Source organism: Ascaphus truei, chromosome 4 (genome assembly GCF_040206685.1).
Source record: "Ascaphus truei isolate aAscTru1 chromosome 4, aAscTru1.hap1, whole genome shotgun sequence".
Classification (NCBI taxonomy): Eukaryota; Metazoa; Chordata; class Amphibia; order Anura; family Ascaphidae; genus Ascaphus; species Ascaphus truei.
The window spans coordinates 98,374,692-98,392,934 of NC_134486.1; the positions used below are offsets into that span (position 1 = coordinate 98,374,692).

Sequence of the window (18,243 nt, forward strand, 5' to 3'; positions counted from 1 at the left end):
TCACTCCTCAAACATACACACATATTAAGTACTATGTACACACACACACACACACACACACACACACACACACACACATCCTATAACCACAGGCACACAATGTATAAAAAGACACCAATCTCACCAGCACACCTACAATCCACACATTTTACAACCACATATACCGATTATTAATATTTTATCATACATACAGGATCCCTTATGTACATAAACTAACAAAACTTTGCCCCGACAGCTACTTACAATTATAAACGGACTGTCCACACACAAACAAGCCACACACATCTTTTTACCCCTGCACAAACACACATTGATGTTACCTAATACACACAACTTTTACATTTACACATACAAACACACACAATCTACATTTGTAAATGTTACCTATACACATAGCAAGCACATAAGCATGTTACACATTACTACTATCCTCACGCAAATAATACACAAACACGAACGTGTTTCAATTACAGAAAAGCTAACTCCACAACCTATACAAAGGTTATCCATTCACACAAACACAATCAACACCTAAATATTACCCGGCACATACACTCACACATACAAAAACAGACCCACATAAACACAATGTTTTACCCCAAACACAAATCTACAGTATTACCTCTACATGCACTAACAAATATCCACAAACACAACATTTTACAAACACATGACAGAAAGTTACTCTATCCACAAACACATATAAGTACCATATACTCTTCCACAAAACACACACACACACACACACACACACACACACACACACACACACACACACACACACACAATGTGTATGTATGTGTGTTGTGTGTATATATATTATATATATATACACACACACGAGTTCTTCGTTTTTATTTGGACTAACAATTTATGTCACATGACAAGCTTTCGAGAGTTCTCTCTTCCTCATGTCGGCAATACTGGTTTACAAAGGAAGCTATAGCTAAACCAGGGGTCTGGAAAGCAGAAAAAACAGGGATTTAGATAAGGTGGGGTGATATATATCTATATATATATCTATATATATCTATATATATATATAGATATATATATTATATATACATACATACATACATACATACATACATACATACATACAGCCTCTTGCACTCTTGCCCAACAACCTCCTCCCTCCTTTGAATTCCCTTTCTATTCACCTTACTCCCCAGGCCCCTTTCTTTGTTCGGGACATTAGCATAAAGCTGCTATGGATCTCCCGTTTAAATAATTACATTCACAATAGAAAAGAACGAAAAAGAAAGAGGGAGAAAAATAAATTAATAGAGGGAGAGAGGGAGATAGAGGGATAGGGATTAAATGAAAGAAAGCACGGAAAAGAAAAAGAAAACGAGAGAGAGAAAATGAATACTATTAATTTAAAATGCACCTTGGCAATCTGTTTCCATCATTCAACATAGCATAGGAGGCCATCTCTTTTGTTAAGCAACACATACTTGTTTGGAGAACATTCCATGAAGAAGTGTAATTGTCTGCCAAATCATCACTATTCTGTAGCAGTGACATTCAGGGAGAGATCAGACCTGCAATTTGTTCTTTGTCCTTCCCTGCACAAAGTTTGTCATTTAATAGGGGACATTCCTCACCAGCTCAAATTGTCAGATAACTGAGACTGCCCCTGTCAGTCCAAATTATCAATATAAGGATGGATGAGAGATATAATGTTTCTGCTCAGGGGCAGAATCGAAGTCAGTTACCATGTCCAATGGCTCAGAAGGAAATGGACAATGTCTTTAGAGTGAGCAAAGCAATCTCACAATAAAACAAGAGTTACAGGAGGGAGGGAGGGCATGTGTATCTCTGACATATTGATTGTTCTTATGGACAGAACAGGTTGTTGATGCTTCACAATGTAGATCCTTTACTTGCTTTTTCAATCACTATGGAAATTTTCAGAACAAACAAGGTTTACAATTGGCCACATGCAGACACACTTTTTGCTGGTGACTTGGTCTCCCTCTCTTGTTCCTTTGCCATGGCTTTGCTGGCTGTTTGTACATTGGTGTTATTTTTTTTTGTCCCTTCCTAGTACTCTATGTTTGCTCAGTGATGTGTGTTCCCAATGCCTCCTTGTTTAATGTTGGAGGCTGTGGATTCTCTCTCTCCCCCCCCCCCCCCTATTAGCATACAGCTGCAGGTTAGCCCGCCTCCCCCATACACACTCCCTTCAGCAATGTACACTTTATCCAACGTTATCATCACGCCTGCTCTCAGGCAACCAGCAAGAAAATCCACATCTCCATGAACGTGGTTACTTTCTCTGCCCCTTGACTCTGGGTTACACACAAGCTCACAAAACAGAACTCAGGTGCAATTATTACATCTCTCCCTTTTACCATCCGCGTTGTATATTGATCCAGTTATGTGCTGTATCCTTTTTTTTATTAGCAAAACAGCACACTATTTGTGCTCAGCCAGCCACGGGAAATAGTTGAATATGTTATTATGTTCCTGGGATTGATGCGGCGGATACATTCAGAATGTCCAAATGCTGAACAAAGTCATCTGTACAAGCCCATGTGGAGCTTAAAGGTGCACAAAACAACATATACTATAGATACATGTACTATATAAAGTTGCAATGTAATAGTACTCACCCATGCAACACTTTCTCTGTTTTGTTATTTGTTGTTTTAGAATTTATGTTGTATAACAGATTGATGGGCATTTTTACTAAGTGGTTTTAACCCCCAATTAACGTCTATTCAAATGAACAGGCCACAGGGCACTGCTTAGTAAAAATTGCCCTTTTCTCTGAAAGCCTCACTGCAAAAAGCAAATATTACAGGATATCCAATGTGTGATGTTCCTGCTGGAAGCACCTGTTTGCTGAGTGATGTATGCTGCAGTAATTTCAGCGCTGCTGCGATCAACAGACCAGACACAATTGTTTTGTACATCAATAAGTGGAAATGCACCTGTTAAACCTAAGGTGACGTCTAGTGAGATGAACCTTGTGTGCCCTCCAGCAGTGGAGGGGTTAAAACATTAAGGACATAGGGGCCTATGCAGAGAGCAGCGAATTTTAAAATTGGCGAATTTATTAAAAAGTAGCTTTTTTGGAGAGTTTTAATCTCCATATGCAGAAAAGTGCGAATTCTGCTATGTTTAACATGGATGCGTGTGGCGAGTTTAAATTGGCGAGATGCGCGCTTCAGAAATGTGTTAAAACAAATTCGCGCCTTTTTTTTCCCCTTTGCAATGGCCGCGAGCGGCAGTTTTTTTTGGCGAGGCAAAACGGAGACAATCGCGCCATTTTATTGGCGCGAACAGCCGCTAGATGCCGTTCGCGCCTCTCTGCATACGGATATTTTTTAAACTGGCGAGATTGAGGTTCTCGCCAGCCGCGAGGCGAGTTTTACAAATAGAAAAGAAAAATTGGCGCGTTTTTCGGAACTCGCCATTTTCTGCTGTTTTCTGCGCGATTTTCTCCAAAAAATGGCGAATTTCGAAAATTCGCTGCTCTCTGCATAGGCCCCATATTCACTAAACTCCGATAAGTAGTATCCGAGCTAGAACCTGTATTATCTGCAGTACGAGGCAATGGCAGTGAGCACCGGATTAAGTTTAAATGCCCTTTATCAGTTTAGCAAGTTCTGGTGCAAGGCTTTGTATGGACCATCACAAAACCCCCAATTAACTCTTTTTGCATACACATGACAATATTATTTTTCTGCTAGTGTGATGGTATTAAGGCGGTACATAGCACCCCCGATTTATAATCCCAAAGTACCACTGCAAACAGTTTAACTTTGTAAATGGGAATAAAAATGATATTCTTCATTATGTACGAGCATAAATAAAGTGAATATTCCTCTAAAATGAAGCACAAGGTGTTGAGCTAATTGACTAAAAGGTTTGCAATGCCTTGACACCGGGAATCACTACCTTTGTAAGGCACCGGTTCCTGCGATTATCATCTCGTTCTCTCTGTACATTTTCATGGCGATGTGTCCGCTTCTATCTCCCCTCTGTTTATAAGGTGATGGATGGCAGAGTCAGCACTGTCTCTCCAGGACACAGCAATGTTACCCTTTAACCCTGAGAGTTGGCAAACCTGGATCTTTATTGATTTTTCTCTTGTTGCATATATATATATCATTTATTAATTATGCATGTTCCACAGTGATAGCAGTTATATGTTCACCTGTCTGTGTTATTATGGGAGGGGGGTGCTGTGTAATTCTGGTGTTTATTTTCTAAATAATACAAAGAACAAAAAAGCCCAATGCCACTTCCAATATGACAAACATACACAGTAAAATACTTATATTCTCTTGAAAAAGGGTCATTTAGTTTAACCCTTTGGCCAAAGCGTCGTAAACCTGTGAGCCAAATCAAGGCAGACCCTGCTCACAGGTCCTAACTCTGCCAGATAAAATACTAATACACCTATACTAGGATTAAAATTCTCATTTACCTCTATTAGTAAGCAAGTCTCTTTCATTTTACGGGATATGGATCCAATGTTAGTCCTTCTCCCTCCGAATAGAGGTACATGAGAATTGTAATCCTAGTATAGGTGTATTAGTATTTTATCTGGTAGTGTTAGGACGTGTGAGCAGGGTCTGCCTTGATGTGGCTCGCAGGCTTACGACGCTTTGGCCAAAGGGTTAAACTAAATGACCCTTTTCATGAGAATATATAAGTATTTTACTGTGTATTTTTGTCATATTGGAAGTGGCATTGGGCTTTTTTGGTCTTTGTATTATGTATCCGCCAGCTCGGTAGCTCTCCTTTTTGACACTTATATAAATATATATTTTTGTGGAGGCTCAGGGGTTCCCAAAATGAACTTCTTGGGGTTCTGTGTGTTGTTTATTTTCTAAACACAAATACTTTGCATAGAAGAAGATCACCCCATTTAACAATGAGAACTGGACAAATTAAATCTGCATTTAGGAAATAAAAATAGGCGATCGAACAACAGAAACAAACTGCGGCAGCAGTGACTGCAAAATGAATGTAGGGGGAAAAGGCCCTAAATCATCAAGCATGTGAATAGCTATATATTCATACTATATACAGATTTGTTTCTCATATTGTGCTAACAGTGTACGCAGCACTGCACATGGAATGTTGCTGGCACAGTGTAAGTTGTCCGGGGCAAGCACTCAATCTAATTGTCGTGCATGAGGCACGGAGAAATCAACTAAATTGCCCAATGCCATAAGCAGAGGGGACACTGGGGTTTATACCGGGCACTGGCGTTACTACTGGGCAACTCCTTACTTCTCCTACGCCTTCTTATTATACATATATAATAAAAGAATATGTTATCTGTAAATATTTATATGCACACATGTAATTAAGATATTTAAATACAACAGGGATATAGTATTCCTTCTAGGTAATTACAATGCATGTTGAAATGCTATTATAAATCTTTAGTAAACAATGCGTTAATGAAAGCACATACATTTAAATATCACGGTGTACAAGTTCCCATCTGCACCTGTTTCTTTAATCACATACATTAAATGCTGTTGGTACCTTACAATGAATATTGGAAGTGCCTCATTTAGGTATTTTCATATTGCTACTAGTAATTAAACTTCTAAGGAAATAGCTAGGTAAAATCATTTAGAAACACTGCTCCTGCAAGTAATGTACATTAATGATTATATATATAAAACATCAGGAATAAACAGTCCAAGTTTGCAAATAAAATTGGTGTTTATTTAATTGCTCGTGTCATGTTTCTGGTGCAGTGGAAAGTAGACACCATCTCCCCCTTCAGGACAACAAGTAAAATGCACCGTGTGGTTTGTATCTTGTGTAATGAATGATATATTGCTTGTTTTACAATCAGAGTGCTCTTCTGAGCATTTGAAAAGTCACAAGTTTGTGGCCACAAATAAAATAAGAACTAAACCATTCCAGGCCTTGCAAACATGGACAGGTGGTTGCTGTTATAGTTCAAATAATTCAGGATACTCTTCTCCACCGCCGTCTTGTAGCCATTTTGCTCAAACATTTGCTTCAAGTATTTCCTTGGCTGTTCTGCAAGATTGCATTTGTGATATGCCACTCGCTGGGTTAACTGCTTCATAGAAGGTTGGTCGTGGACCTAGAAAAAGCATATCCCACACATATTAAAGAGCAGAAAGATGCTGATAAAACTCAAGTATTGTAAGAGAACATGCTTCATAATTTGAAAGAAAACATTAATTAAATAGTCACATTGAATATATGCTGTGATACACTATATAAAGCCAACACGAAAATGATTCCTGTCATGTTGTTCATAACAAACCCCAGAGATCCCTTCGCATGACAATAATTTTTATGTTGCTATAATAAAAGGTATAACAGCATACAAAGACTAAGGCTAAGGCCCCGCTGCACACGCCCGCACGGCTGTCTTGCTTGCCGGCGGCGCGTGCAACTCACTGCACCGCGATCTGCAGTCTGCGTGAATTTTTTCCGGCGTGACCAAAACGGGTGGGGAGGGGCGCCCCTCCACCCCTCAGCCCCTCAACCGCTCAACCCCTCAGCCCCACACACACACAGACAGGCACTCACGCACTCAGGCACACACACACACACACAGACAGGCACTCACGCACTCAGGCACACACACAGACAGGCACTCAGGCACACACACACAGACAGGCACTCACGCACTCAGGCACACACACACACATGCACACAGACACTCAGGCACACACACACACACACAGACACGCACTCAGGCACACACACACACACACACAGACAGGCACTCACGCACTCAGGCACACACACAGACAGGCACTCAGGCACACACACACACACACACAGACAGGCACTCACGCACTCAGGCACACACACGCACACAGACACTCAGGCACACACACACACAGACACGCACTCAGGCACACACACACACACACACACACACACAGACAGGACTCAGGCACACACACAGGCAGGCACACACACAGAAACGCACTCAGGCACACACAGACAGACAGGCACTCACAAATACACACGGGGGTGAATCGGAGCATGGGGGGATCAGAGCAGGGGGGTGAATCGGAAGGGGATCGCTGACACTGCAGACACACAGCTCGGCAGGCGAATTAACCCCGTCACTGCTAGGGGGGGCCTTCAACCCAATACTGACATTGTCCCGCAGTACATGAGCAGCCTCCCCTCCTCATTGGCTCACAGCCACACCACGTGACGCGTCGCCGCTTGGGATTACAATTCTCTTGCATTCCCCTGGCGGCTGACGCGTCACAGCGCGTAGTGAGCCGTGCAGGGAGGAGGGACTGGGGCCTGCTCAGCAGAATAACATCAGATGGTGCGTAGCGGGCGCGGCCGGATGCAGCGGGACCAAAGACCAAATAGAACACTGCAGTACTGAAGGGGAATTGCCAAAATTGTTGGACACCAGTAAGTAAGATAGTCTGGATCAAGGTAACAGGTAAACAGACACAAACGTGTGGTTAAGATACTGGCCTTTGTTGTGTGTAAATGAGTCCTAGATACTCTCAGTAAGACACTATTTATCAAGTGCAAGTCATTTCTCACATAACTCTGTGTATTGTGAGATGCCGCATTGGGGTGTTTTCTAATACCTGCTAATCCATTTCCCCAAGATTTGGACATTCTACCTCAAAACAATCATTTTAATGGAGGTACAGAAAACAGAGCAGCTTTTTTATTAGCTATGTCAAGATTTATTGCCACCGTTGAGACTGTAATATAACCAGCTCAATCTATTTAATTCACCATAAAAAAAAAACCATAAAATGAAATTCATTTGAATTTAATACGAAATAATAATTCTGACTTTGTCAACAGTTATAGTACATTGTTCGACTTACACAAAATTACACTGCACAATTACACGTGCCCCTGTTAAAGCTGCAGGTCAAGCTGCCATTAAAAAAAAAAAAATCCCATTCAATATGTGCATCAATATAATCTGCACACTGACAAGTGATTAGCTAAACTGCAGATCGATCCGTTCTCCTGTAATCGATCGCTTTTGTCTGTGTTATTTATTTCAGTTCTTGCACAGCATTCTGGGCAATGTAGTTCCTAGAATATAATTGACTGGGCAGTTACTAGATACAATTGGTTCACTGCTAGGGAGAGGGCGGGGCTCAAGAGCCAGAGCCTATCAGAAGGGGAAGGGGGTGTGACTTTGGAAATTCTTCCTACATTAGAAACATTAAAAATGTCTTTAAAACATTTTTTTGAAATGCTACAAGTATTTTCTCATAGTACAAAACGGATTTATTAAAAAAAAACACACACGTAGGATATTGCTTGATCTGCTGCTTTAATAACCATATTGCACATAGTATTATTTATATTATAATGTCAATAATTGTCAGTGTGAAATGGCCCTATACATAGCTACAGTTCTTTCTGGCACCAAAGAGGTTAACATCAGAAAATGAAACAAAGTATTGTTTAGAAATGTCAGGAGCATTGTACCCTTTCTGAGTGATAAATGCTTAGCCCTGCTTTGCAAATGTAGAGATTTGGGATCAGCAAGAAGCACCTCTCAATCCTTCTAATAAAGAATGCTTGGCTGCACTGTAAAAATGACTTGGTCCCCGGGGAGCTAGCAGGCTGAACATCAGCATGTACTACCCAAAGAATGGTAATAGCTGGCATCAGATAGGGAGACAGCTGGCCCCAACAACTTCCCAGCAGGAGTTAAATGTGTTTGGTGGCCGTGGCTATCTGGGAGGATTATCTGGCGCTCTCTTGTGTGCACATGGGCACCCGAATCATTATGTCGCAAAACTGCAAAAACAACATTCTTGTTCCAGAATCAGAAACATTCGACATCATTTCAGTGCAGCTCTTTTAAAGGTGCATTACTCCCTCTGAAAAATAACACACTGAAATACAAACCAAAGTGGCGTATGACAGCCTCCTTCAAAACAGCTAAAGCCTCCCATTACATAGCCTAAAACACATTTCGGCCTTTCCTAAACCCCCTTTTACAATCATGCAGCTGTTTTATCTGTGTAACCTATGGTACATAATAACACACAGATCAGAACCCTGTGGTGTAAACCTGGACCCATTATGTGCTGTGGCTGTAATCATTTGAATATTTTCTTAATTGAATGAACAAGGATAGGGTCTCCTTTAAAGACTGTTGATTACTGCAGTAAGCTCTTTTCCACATAATGTGTTCAAAGATGTGCTGCAGTCAATATTATTCTGTGTGTACATAATCATTTTGGCCCAAATGTATAGATTGGTATTTATTAATTGGTGCTGCAAATATCCGTAATGACCCATACAATCTATAAAGTGAAGGGTTATGTTCTTCTCAAGCCACCCGAAGTTGCAGCACGTGGAGGTTAGTGCTGGGCAATTTCAACTTACAGCACTAAATCAATTGCAGTTCATACCATAGGCTTCTCTTAATAGCAAAAATGGCCTTTTGTAACCAACAGCTTTTCAGCATGATCAATGCACTGCGATATTCAAAAGATCTTCAGCCTGAACAATGGTAGCTGCATTGTGTGCACTAAGCCTATTCACCTCATTGGACTATCCCCCACATGGTACAGTTAAGGCCACTTACTGACGGAGCCCAATTGCCCCTTAGCCAGGGGCCTCGAGACCCCCCAACAGGTCAGGTTTTCAGGATAGCCCTGTTTCAGCACAGGTGGCGCATTATTGACCCACCTGTGTTGAAGCTGGGATATCCTTAAAACCTGACCTATTGGGTGGGGGGTCTCGAGGACTGGAGTTGAAAACCTCTGCACTAAGCAAAAGGCTTAACAAATTCCTCTAGGAGAGCAGTATTGAGCCTTCTGAGAGTGATGCACGGGAAAGCTCAAAATTCAATTATGATCTGTCTTATCCAGACTCAATCCCATTGTTTCACATTGACTCCAATGACATATTTAATTTAATTTTGACACTGTAAAACATTCAAAGACGTTAATTACTACTTAAAGCCACACCATTTAGCCTTAATGATGCTTTCCATTGGCAATTAAGAAGATGACACATTTACAGTAGCTCAAGACAACAAATAAAATCATGATGTTTTGGTACCAATCTATTTAGGAGAAATGGTTGCAACTTGCAGTATTTGACATGTGCTAAAATTATTTTGAATGAAGATTTCCAGTTGCATTCAAATGCAATATATGTAAATATGCATCAGTTGTTTTATATTATCTGGGAAATATTCTTACTCCGATTACATCCATTTTTCAGTTGCATTTAGTGGTATTGTTTTGGGGAAATGTGCAACACATAGTAGCTATGTAACAAAATATATATTTATTTTCCATTATTGTTTTGGTTTTATATTTATTAAAATAAATAACTGGGGATTGTTGGGGATTGCTGCTTTAATATAATACTGTACATAGGGCCAGCTTCAGTAGGTCTCTCTGCATCAAACATTAGAATGTAAGTTCTTCAGGGAAGGTGTTGAGTCTGCAAATTATACGGTGTAATAAATAATTTAAAACAATATAAAATTATTAGCAATCTTTTTACGCGTTATAAAACAAGGATTTCAAGGGAAATAAAGTTTGAGGATTTATATTAGTTCAGAAGGACTATAATTTGTTGGTTGCTACGGTATAACCTTGAACCGCTTCAGTGCAAAGAGAGATACCACCCACTATATTGCGGTTGAAGGACTTGTCTTGACCATTGTAAAAATCTTATACATACTTTAGATAAACACACAGATACCCAACAAGCTCTGAGAAACCCCTACCATTACCACATAATATATATATGTATATAAGTGTCAAAAGGTGTGCTAGTGAGCGTGGCTAAATGTATACAACAAAAAACAGACAAAGATGCCCAAAGCTACTTCCAATGTGACAAAAATACACAGTGCAATACCCATATATTCTCTTGAAAAAAGGGTAATTTAGTTTAACCCTTTGGCCAAAGCTTCTTAAGCCTGCTAGCCACTTTCAAGGCATGACCGTAGCAGGTCCTAACACTAGTGGCCCCTCCCCCCCAAGGTTTAAGCTTGCCCCTCCCCACTTTCCAAGTTGTCAGGTCAGTTTCATTTTGCCAGGTTACGACAGATTCAATGTGGTCATTCTTTCTGTAATTATACAGGTTAATAAGAATTTTAACCCAGGTGAGTGTTAGGCCCTGCTACGGTCATGCCTTGTAAGTGGCAGCAGGCTTAAGACGCTTTGGCCAAAGGGTTAAACTAAATGACCCCTTTTCAAGAGAATATATGGGTATTGCACTCTCTATTTTTGTCACATTGGAAGTAGCTTTGGGCATCTTTGTCTGTTTTTTGTTGTATACATTTAGCCACGCCCACTAGCACTCCTTTTGACACTTATATACATATATATTTATATTATTTCGTAATGGTAGGGGTTTCTCAGAGCTTGTTGGGTATCTGTGTGTTTATTAACTGTGTGCAGCTGGTCTCAGTTGCTTTTGGGAGGGTAGTGGCCCCCCCCCCCAAGGTTTAAGCTTGCCCCTCCCCACTTTCCAAGTTGGCAGGTCAGTTTCATTTTGCCAGGTTACGACAGATCCAATGTGATCATTCTTCCTGTAATTATACAGGTTAATAAGAATTTTAACCCAGGTGAGTGTTAGGCCCTGCTACGGTCATGCCTTGTAAGTGGCAGCAGGCTTAAGACGCTTTGGCCAAAGGGTTAAACTAAATGACCCTTTTTCAAGAGAATATATGGGTATTGCACTCTCTATTTTTGTCACATTGGAAGTAGCTTTGGGCATCTTTGTCTGTTTTTTGTTGTATACATTTAGCCACGCCCACTAGCACTCCTTTTGACACTTATATACATATATATTTATATTATTTCGTTATGGTAGGGGTTTCTCAGAGCTTGTTGGGTATCTGTGTGTTTATTAACTGTGTGCAGCTGGTCTCAGTTGCTTTTGGGAGGGTAGTGGCCCCTCCCCCCCAAGGTTTAAGCTTGCCCCTCCCCACTTTCCAAGTTGGCAGGTCAGTTTCATTTTGCCAGGTTACGACAGATCCAATGTGATCATTCTTCCTGTAATTATACAGGTTAATAAGAATTTTAACCCAGGTGAGTGTTAGGCCCTGCTACGGTCATGCCTTGTAAGTGGCAGCAGGCTTAAGACGCTTTGGCCAAAGGGTTAAAATAAACGACCCTTTTTCAAGAGAATATATGGGTATTGCACTCTCTATTTTTGTCACATTGGAAGTAGCTTTGGGCATCTTTGTCTGTTTTTTGTTGCATACATTTAGCCATGCCCACTAGCACTCCTTTTGACACTTATATACATATATACAGTGTTCGACAAACCTATACATTTGCTCGCCCCGGGCGAGTGGATTTAACCCCCGGGCGAGTAAATATTGGCCCAAGCAGCACACGTTTGGTACTAGGTGGCGAGTAGATTTTTTTGTGTGGCGAGTAGATTTTTTGGTGATTTGTCAACCACTGCATATATATTTATATTATTTCGTAATGGTAGGGGTTTCTCAGAGCTTGTTGGGCATCTGTGTGTTTATTAACTGTGTGCAGCTGGTCTCAGTTGCTTTTGGGAGGGTAGTGGCCCCTCCCCCCCAAGGTTTAAGCTTGCCCCTCCCCACTTTCCAAGTTGGCAGGTCAGTTTCATTTTGCCAGGTTACGACAGATCCAATGTGATCATTCTTCCTGTAATTATACAGGTTAATAAGAATTTTAACCCAGGGAGTGTTAGGACCTGCTACGGTCATGCCTTGAAAGTGGCAGCAGGCTTAAGACACTGGCCAAAGGGTTAAACTAAATGACCCTTTTTTCAAGAGAATATATGGGTATTGCACATGCTGTAGATGTTTTTTTTAATTATGCGAAGAAGGGACCTCAGGCTTTTTTTTTTTTTTTTTTTAAAGCTTAAGTCCAACAGCATCTATGTATAATTATTTAATCCATTCTCCAATGTGCCCCGGCCATCAAATGCTCCAAAGAGATCAGTGCAAAACGCAGCCTGCTAACAAGCAGTGAAGGGCCGGGACCATGGTACACCGGCTCCCTTTCAAGAAGCCGAGATGTTAGTGATTTCTCTTACTTGCTCGGATGCTAGGATTTGGCGCACCTCTTGCTTGAAATCAATAAACCGATCGTGATAGATAGCCATAGACCACGGTTCCATGAAGTAGCTGTTTTAAAAAGGAGAAGAAATTGAGTTATCCAGTGAACTGCTCATTAATGACTAACAGAGTATTTACCTGATTTTTTTTTTTTTTTTGCTTTTATAATTTACAGATCAGGGCCCATCAGAATCGTTTGTTCATAAAATGCCTCCCCATAACAGCATGGCGAATCAATTTTTTTAATGGATGTTCCTGATGTACAGCCAGCTCCAGTAATTACATTTAAAGTGGCTTAATTCAGAGCTGTGGCAAGACCCAGTGAAGAATCCTGATTTCATCAGAATTTAAAAGCCTGAAGACCTGTAAAGGACCATGTCTCCATTATCCAGCCCTATTTGAGAAAAGCAGATTGCAGGATTAACTGAACTGCTGCATAAACAAATTACATTTGTGTAGACAATGACACAAATGTTGTTCAGCATTAAGGTCTCGGGATTAATACATGACAGAAAAACAGGCCGCCATAGTGTTAGTGTTACCTTGGATCAGCGATGTCATTCTCAACTTTCTTGTGTTTATTAGGAAACATGTCACTAGAAACATTATAATTAATGTAGAAACGTGTATAGCATAATAGCTTTAGCTACATAACCACGCGTATTGTCTGTGTGTCATGTAAACATTTATTTCCCTGGCCCCAGCCTCAGAGTTACCTGCTGTAGATCAGTCATTTTGCATTAAGAGAGAGCTTTTAAAATAATACAAGTACACATTTTATTCAGCCTCCTGCTCAATCTAATAGAAGGGAAGTTTACATACAGCCCACACAGGGTTCTTAATAAAGGACTGATTTAAAAAAAAAAAATCCTTTTCTTTAAATGTAAAACAACCACACTTTAGACAACATATTGGTATTCAGTACACATTTGAGATATAGGAATCCGATTTGGGTATTTAATATGTCACTAAAAACTGCCTATACAGTAGATATCAATGAAAAGATTTAATATTGACACTGGATTGCAAATACACCATATATCAACATATTCTTAAATATTGTCCCCCCTCCAAAAAAATCGCAAATACATGTTCAGTATTACTTCTCATTTTTTATTGGACAGTGTCCAAATACAGGACAGTTCAGTTCAATATTGGACACCTGGCAACCCTGTATGCTGTAAAACCAGAACTTTGCCTTTACAAACATTAAACATATTTAAGGTCAATGCGTAAGGATCGATTGATGCCATTTTCGAAATTAATTCTCGTTTTCTTTTGTTTAATTAACATTTCAAATGTATAACTTCAATCTTAATATTATATTTAAAGCAGCAACTCCCATCAAATGAACCCATTGTTGTTCTTTTTACAGCCTTGGGCCCGGGGGTTTTCTCTGGAACGAACCAGTGTTATGTTTAGCTCCGAGGACCCGCTGGTTTCTGAGATACTTCACCGTGTATTAACGGTACAGTAGTTAACTTCCTGGTTATTTAAACGGCCGTCCAATAGGAAGCCGGCGACTGCATCTTCCCATTGGCCCGTTCAGACCCATGAGATTTGGCATCCATTCCCTGGAGGGAGCTTTAACATCAGTAACTACACGGTCACCAGTAGTATTTTGGGAATCGGGGGGGTCTCCAGAGCTAAAGAATAATGCTGCTCAACTTCTGAGGATCCCCCTGTTTCCAATGCTGTAAAAATAAATAAAAAAATACTATAAAATTAAATAATAAACCAGCAGCTGGGATTGCTGCTTTGACATAAAAAAAAATCAGTTGCACATTTCAAGCAATACTTCTAAACATGTATTAACACATGTAGGACAATTTTATTTGAACAAACATATGTGCAAAACATTCTAAATCGGAACATTCAGTGTTAACCATTAAAGTCCTTTGTGCCTATAATGCCCTTTTCAAGTTAACCACTTGAGGGCCAGAGAGCATGCAGCCTTCGTGCACTGTACAGCGCGCTGGGACCCAAAGGGTTAAATACATCAACTCTACATTTAAATGTCATTCTATTTATCTGTTTTTAACAAATGGATTTGTTCACATTTTTTTTTTTTTGTCAAGAACCAAACCAATTTTTTCTAAAATCGGGCAGCTCATCAACAATTTATACTCTTGCAATATTTACTATTGCTTGTGTTATAGTTGCCTAGATTTTGGTACTGTTTTTGACAAACGGGTAAATCAGGTTCAGGGATATGTCAGCTCGTGGACCCAAAAATAATAGATTCACTTTAGAACGCTGTTAAAACGCTGAAAATCAAAATGATTTGGTCAAGAAATAATGACACGGTAATTATCATTATTAACACCTCTGCATTCTAAGTACACCCAATTATAACAAAGGACTTCATATCACAAGAAAAGTATTCCTCAGATGACTTTCAGTTATGCTCCCTATACCTATAAATAAAGGTGCGGTAATGTGCAAGAATTTCGGCTCATGTTTACTAAGCAGTGCTATACCAGAAGAAACCTTCCAGCTCATTTAATTGAATATGCCAGATGGTGCCTTATGGAATCGCTTTGCTTAGTAAACATGGGCCTTATTGTAAAGTGATATTTCCTTCTTTATTTTGTTTGTTCAATATAATGAATATGGTTTAACTATAACTGGGTTGGTTGTTCATTGGAAGGGTTAGGGATTAAAAATGTTCTCCACTACAGAATTCACTATTGTAGGGAGGGAGCTTTATTTGTAGTAGTAGAAATCTAAGCAAACGTGAAACGACGGTTATCCTCAAGAAGCATAATCTACTTCCAATGATAGAAGTGACATTTACAACTGGCAACAAAGCAATAGGCTGTTATATACACACTAAATGGTCTATTCATTAAACTTCAATGAGGGCATATCCAGCCAAAAACATCTGCTATGTTCATTAAGCACTTATTGCATGTCCAAAACTGGCCAAATACGTGTTTTCTGATGCAATTTGGTTTACGGCTGTGCAATTCCGTACGCTGTGCAAATGTTGCCCGCAGGCGAGGTAAACTGATAAGGTGACATATTGATGGGATACCCATTATGCTGCAAGTTTGCAGATTGCACAGAAAGTCACAGCGTAAAATCTCACCTCGCTCAGGTGGGTGGTATACGGCCTCCAAAGTACTGCAGCAAGTTGGTTGAAAAGTGCGTGTAAATGAGATGTCACAGCTTGCACTCTTCATACATAGTTAAATATTAATGAATACGTCACACCTTATTATAACATGGTACCACGCAACTTGTTCCATAGTACCTCTCATTTTGCTTACTGATGCTAGCAGCACAAATACTAGCAACATTAATGTTCAGAGATATTACAACAAAATGGACGCGCTTAGCATCAATTTAATAGCATGAGTAAAATCATGGCACCTGTACGTTAAAGCTGCAGACCAAGAAATATCCTACATGTGTTTTTTTTTTTTTAAATAAATAATTTCTGTACTGTCAGAAAATACTTGTAGAAATTAAAAAAAAAAAAAAAAACTCTGAAGGACATTTTAATGTATTATAATGTAACACACATTTTTTTTGTTTCTATAGCAACCATTTACAAAATCACATCCCCTTTGCTGGCTCCCCATTGGCTATTCTCCGGCGCCTCTATCCATTTAGATGTGCTCTGGGACTGGCCACATGGGGATTCTACCAATCACCCCTGACGTATAGGTATAAATACACAGTCCTCCCTGATCTTGTCATTCCCGTTGACAAAGTCGCCCGAGTGTGACGAAACGCGTCAGGGTACGCAATTGCGTCATTACGTTATCAAGCAAGTGCACGCTTTATGGCCGGAGCGTGCAAGGTGCTGGATTGAGGCTGTTTTACTCGTAAGCTGTATTGGAAGCAGACACGCGGAGCACTATCTGCGGGACTATCAGAGGATGAACCTGTACTGGTGAACCGGCAAGAATTATTCATCTGGACTGTCGGTGTGATCCGGGTGTGAAACCTCGCTGGCGGTGATTATTATCACAAATCGCTTGATTTTTCATTACCTTTGTGAGTGTTCCTTTTCCCTCCTCCAATCCCTATTGCGCTCTCTGTTTTCTTTTCGTTTCTATAGAATTCCCATTGGAATTGATTCTTCCATCTGAGAGCAGCCTTGGACCCCTGGACTTTTATTCTGTCCTTTTGAATTTACCAGGACTCATTTAAGGGTTGGACTTTTGCACATGTTTTTCCATTTTGGAATATGCATTCACACTCTTTTCTATGTATTTCTAGAGTGTGTTCTTTTTAGTTTGTATTTCTAGCTGTTTTGCACTTCACTAATAGGATTACCCTATATAAATACACAGGTTAGAGCATTATTTCTAGAATATTATACATTTTTCACTTTATTACATATACAGCAGGGCCCCGCTTCTCGGCGCTCCGTTTTTTCGGCGATCCGCAGATACAGCAGCACCGAGAAGGGGGCCGCCATCTTGGATCCTCAGTCGCGCATGCGCAGAACGGGCGGTTGCGCCCGGCGTGCATGTGCAGACCGTAGGTTGCGCGCGCAGACCGTAGGTCGCGCACGCGCAGAACGGCGAAAATGCCGATTTGCGCATGCAAACAACTGTAAATCGCCGGATCCGCTTTCCGGCGATTTTCACTATACGGCGGGCCCCTGGAATGGAACCCGCCGTATACCCGGGGCCCTGCTGTATCACATATATCATTATTATTCACTTTTTCATTCACACTAGTTCACAAGTGGCGCTACTTATTTATATATATATATATTACAGTGGTTGACAAATCACCAAAAAATCTACTCGCCACACAAAAAAATCTACTCGCCACCTAGTACCAAACGTGTGCTGCTTGGGCCAATATTTACTCGCCCGGGGGTTAAATCCACTCGCCCGGGGCGAGCAAATGTATAGGTTTGTCGAACACTGTATATATATATATATATATATATATATATATATATATATATATATATATATATATATACATATATATACATATATATATACATATATATAGAAAAAGGGAAATAACCTCACATCCACTCCAACAAAATAAAGGTCACCATAAGCCAGTATGTAATGGAAAAGATTATTATACCATAACAGGCGGTGCTCACGGGTCAATGATAATATTGTAACAAAAGAAAAGAAACCCGCTTAAGAGCACTCAGGTATACCATTTAAAGAATAACAATTTATTGATTGACACAAAGAGAAATAAATAACAGTACA

The 18,243-nt window shown here is 40.1% G+C and overlaps 1 protein-coding gene across 5 annotated transcripts in view; it reads right to left on the minus strand.

Annotated features, from left to right (window-relative positions):
• Positions 1 to 5,678: 5,678 nt before the first annotated feature.
• The window catches only part of CFAP61 (cilia and flagella associated protein 61), a 346,774-nt gene continuing 334,209 nt past the window's right edge, over positions 5,679 to 18,243 (minus strand). For all 5 annotated transcript variants that reach the window (XM_075596251.1, XM_075596250.1, XM_075596248.1 and 2 more), the window contains 2 exons: positions 13,024 to 13,114; positions 5,679 to 6,091 (listed from right to left, as the gene is read on the minus strand). In XM_075596251.1, coding sequence (XP_075452366.1) covers positions 5,891 to 6,091; positions 13,024 to 13,114 — 292 coding nt within the window. In that variant the 3' untranslated portion in view covers positions 5,679 to 5,890. The remainder of the gene's footprint in view (positions 6,092 to 13,023; positions 13,115 to 18,243) is intronic.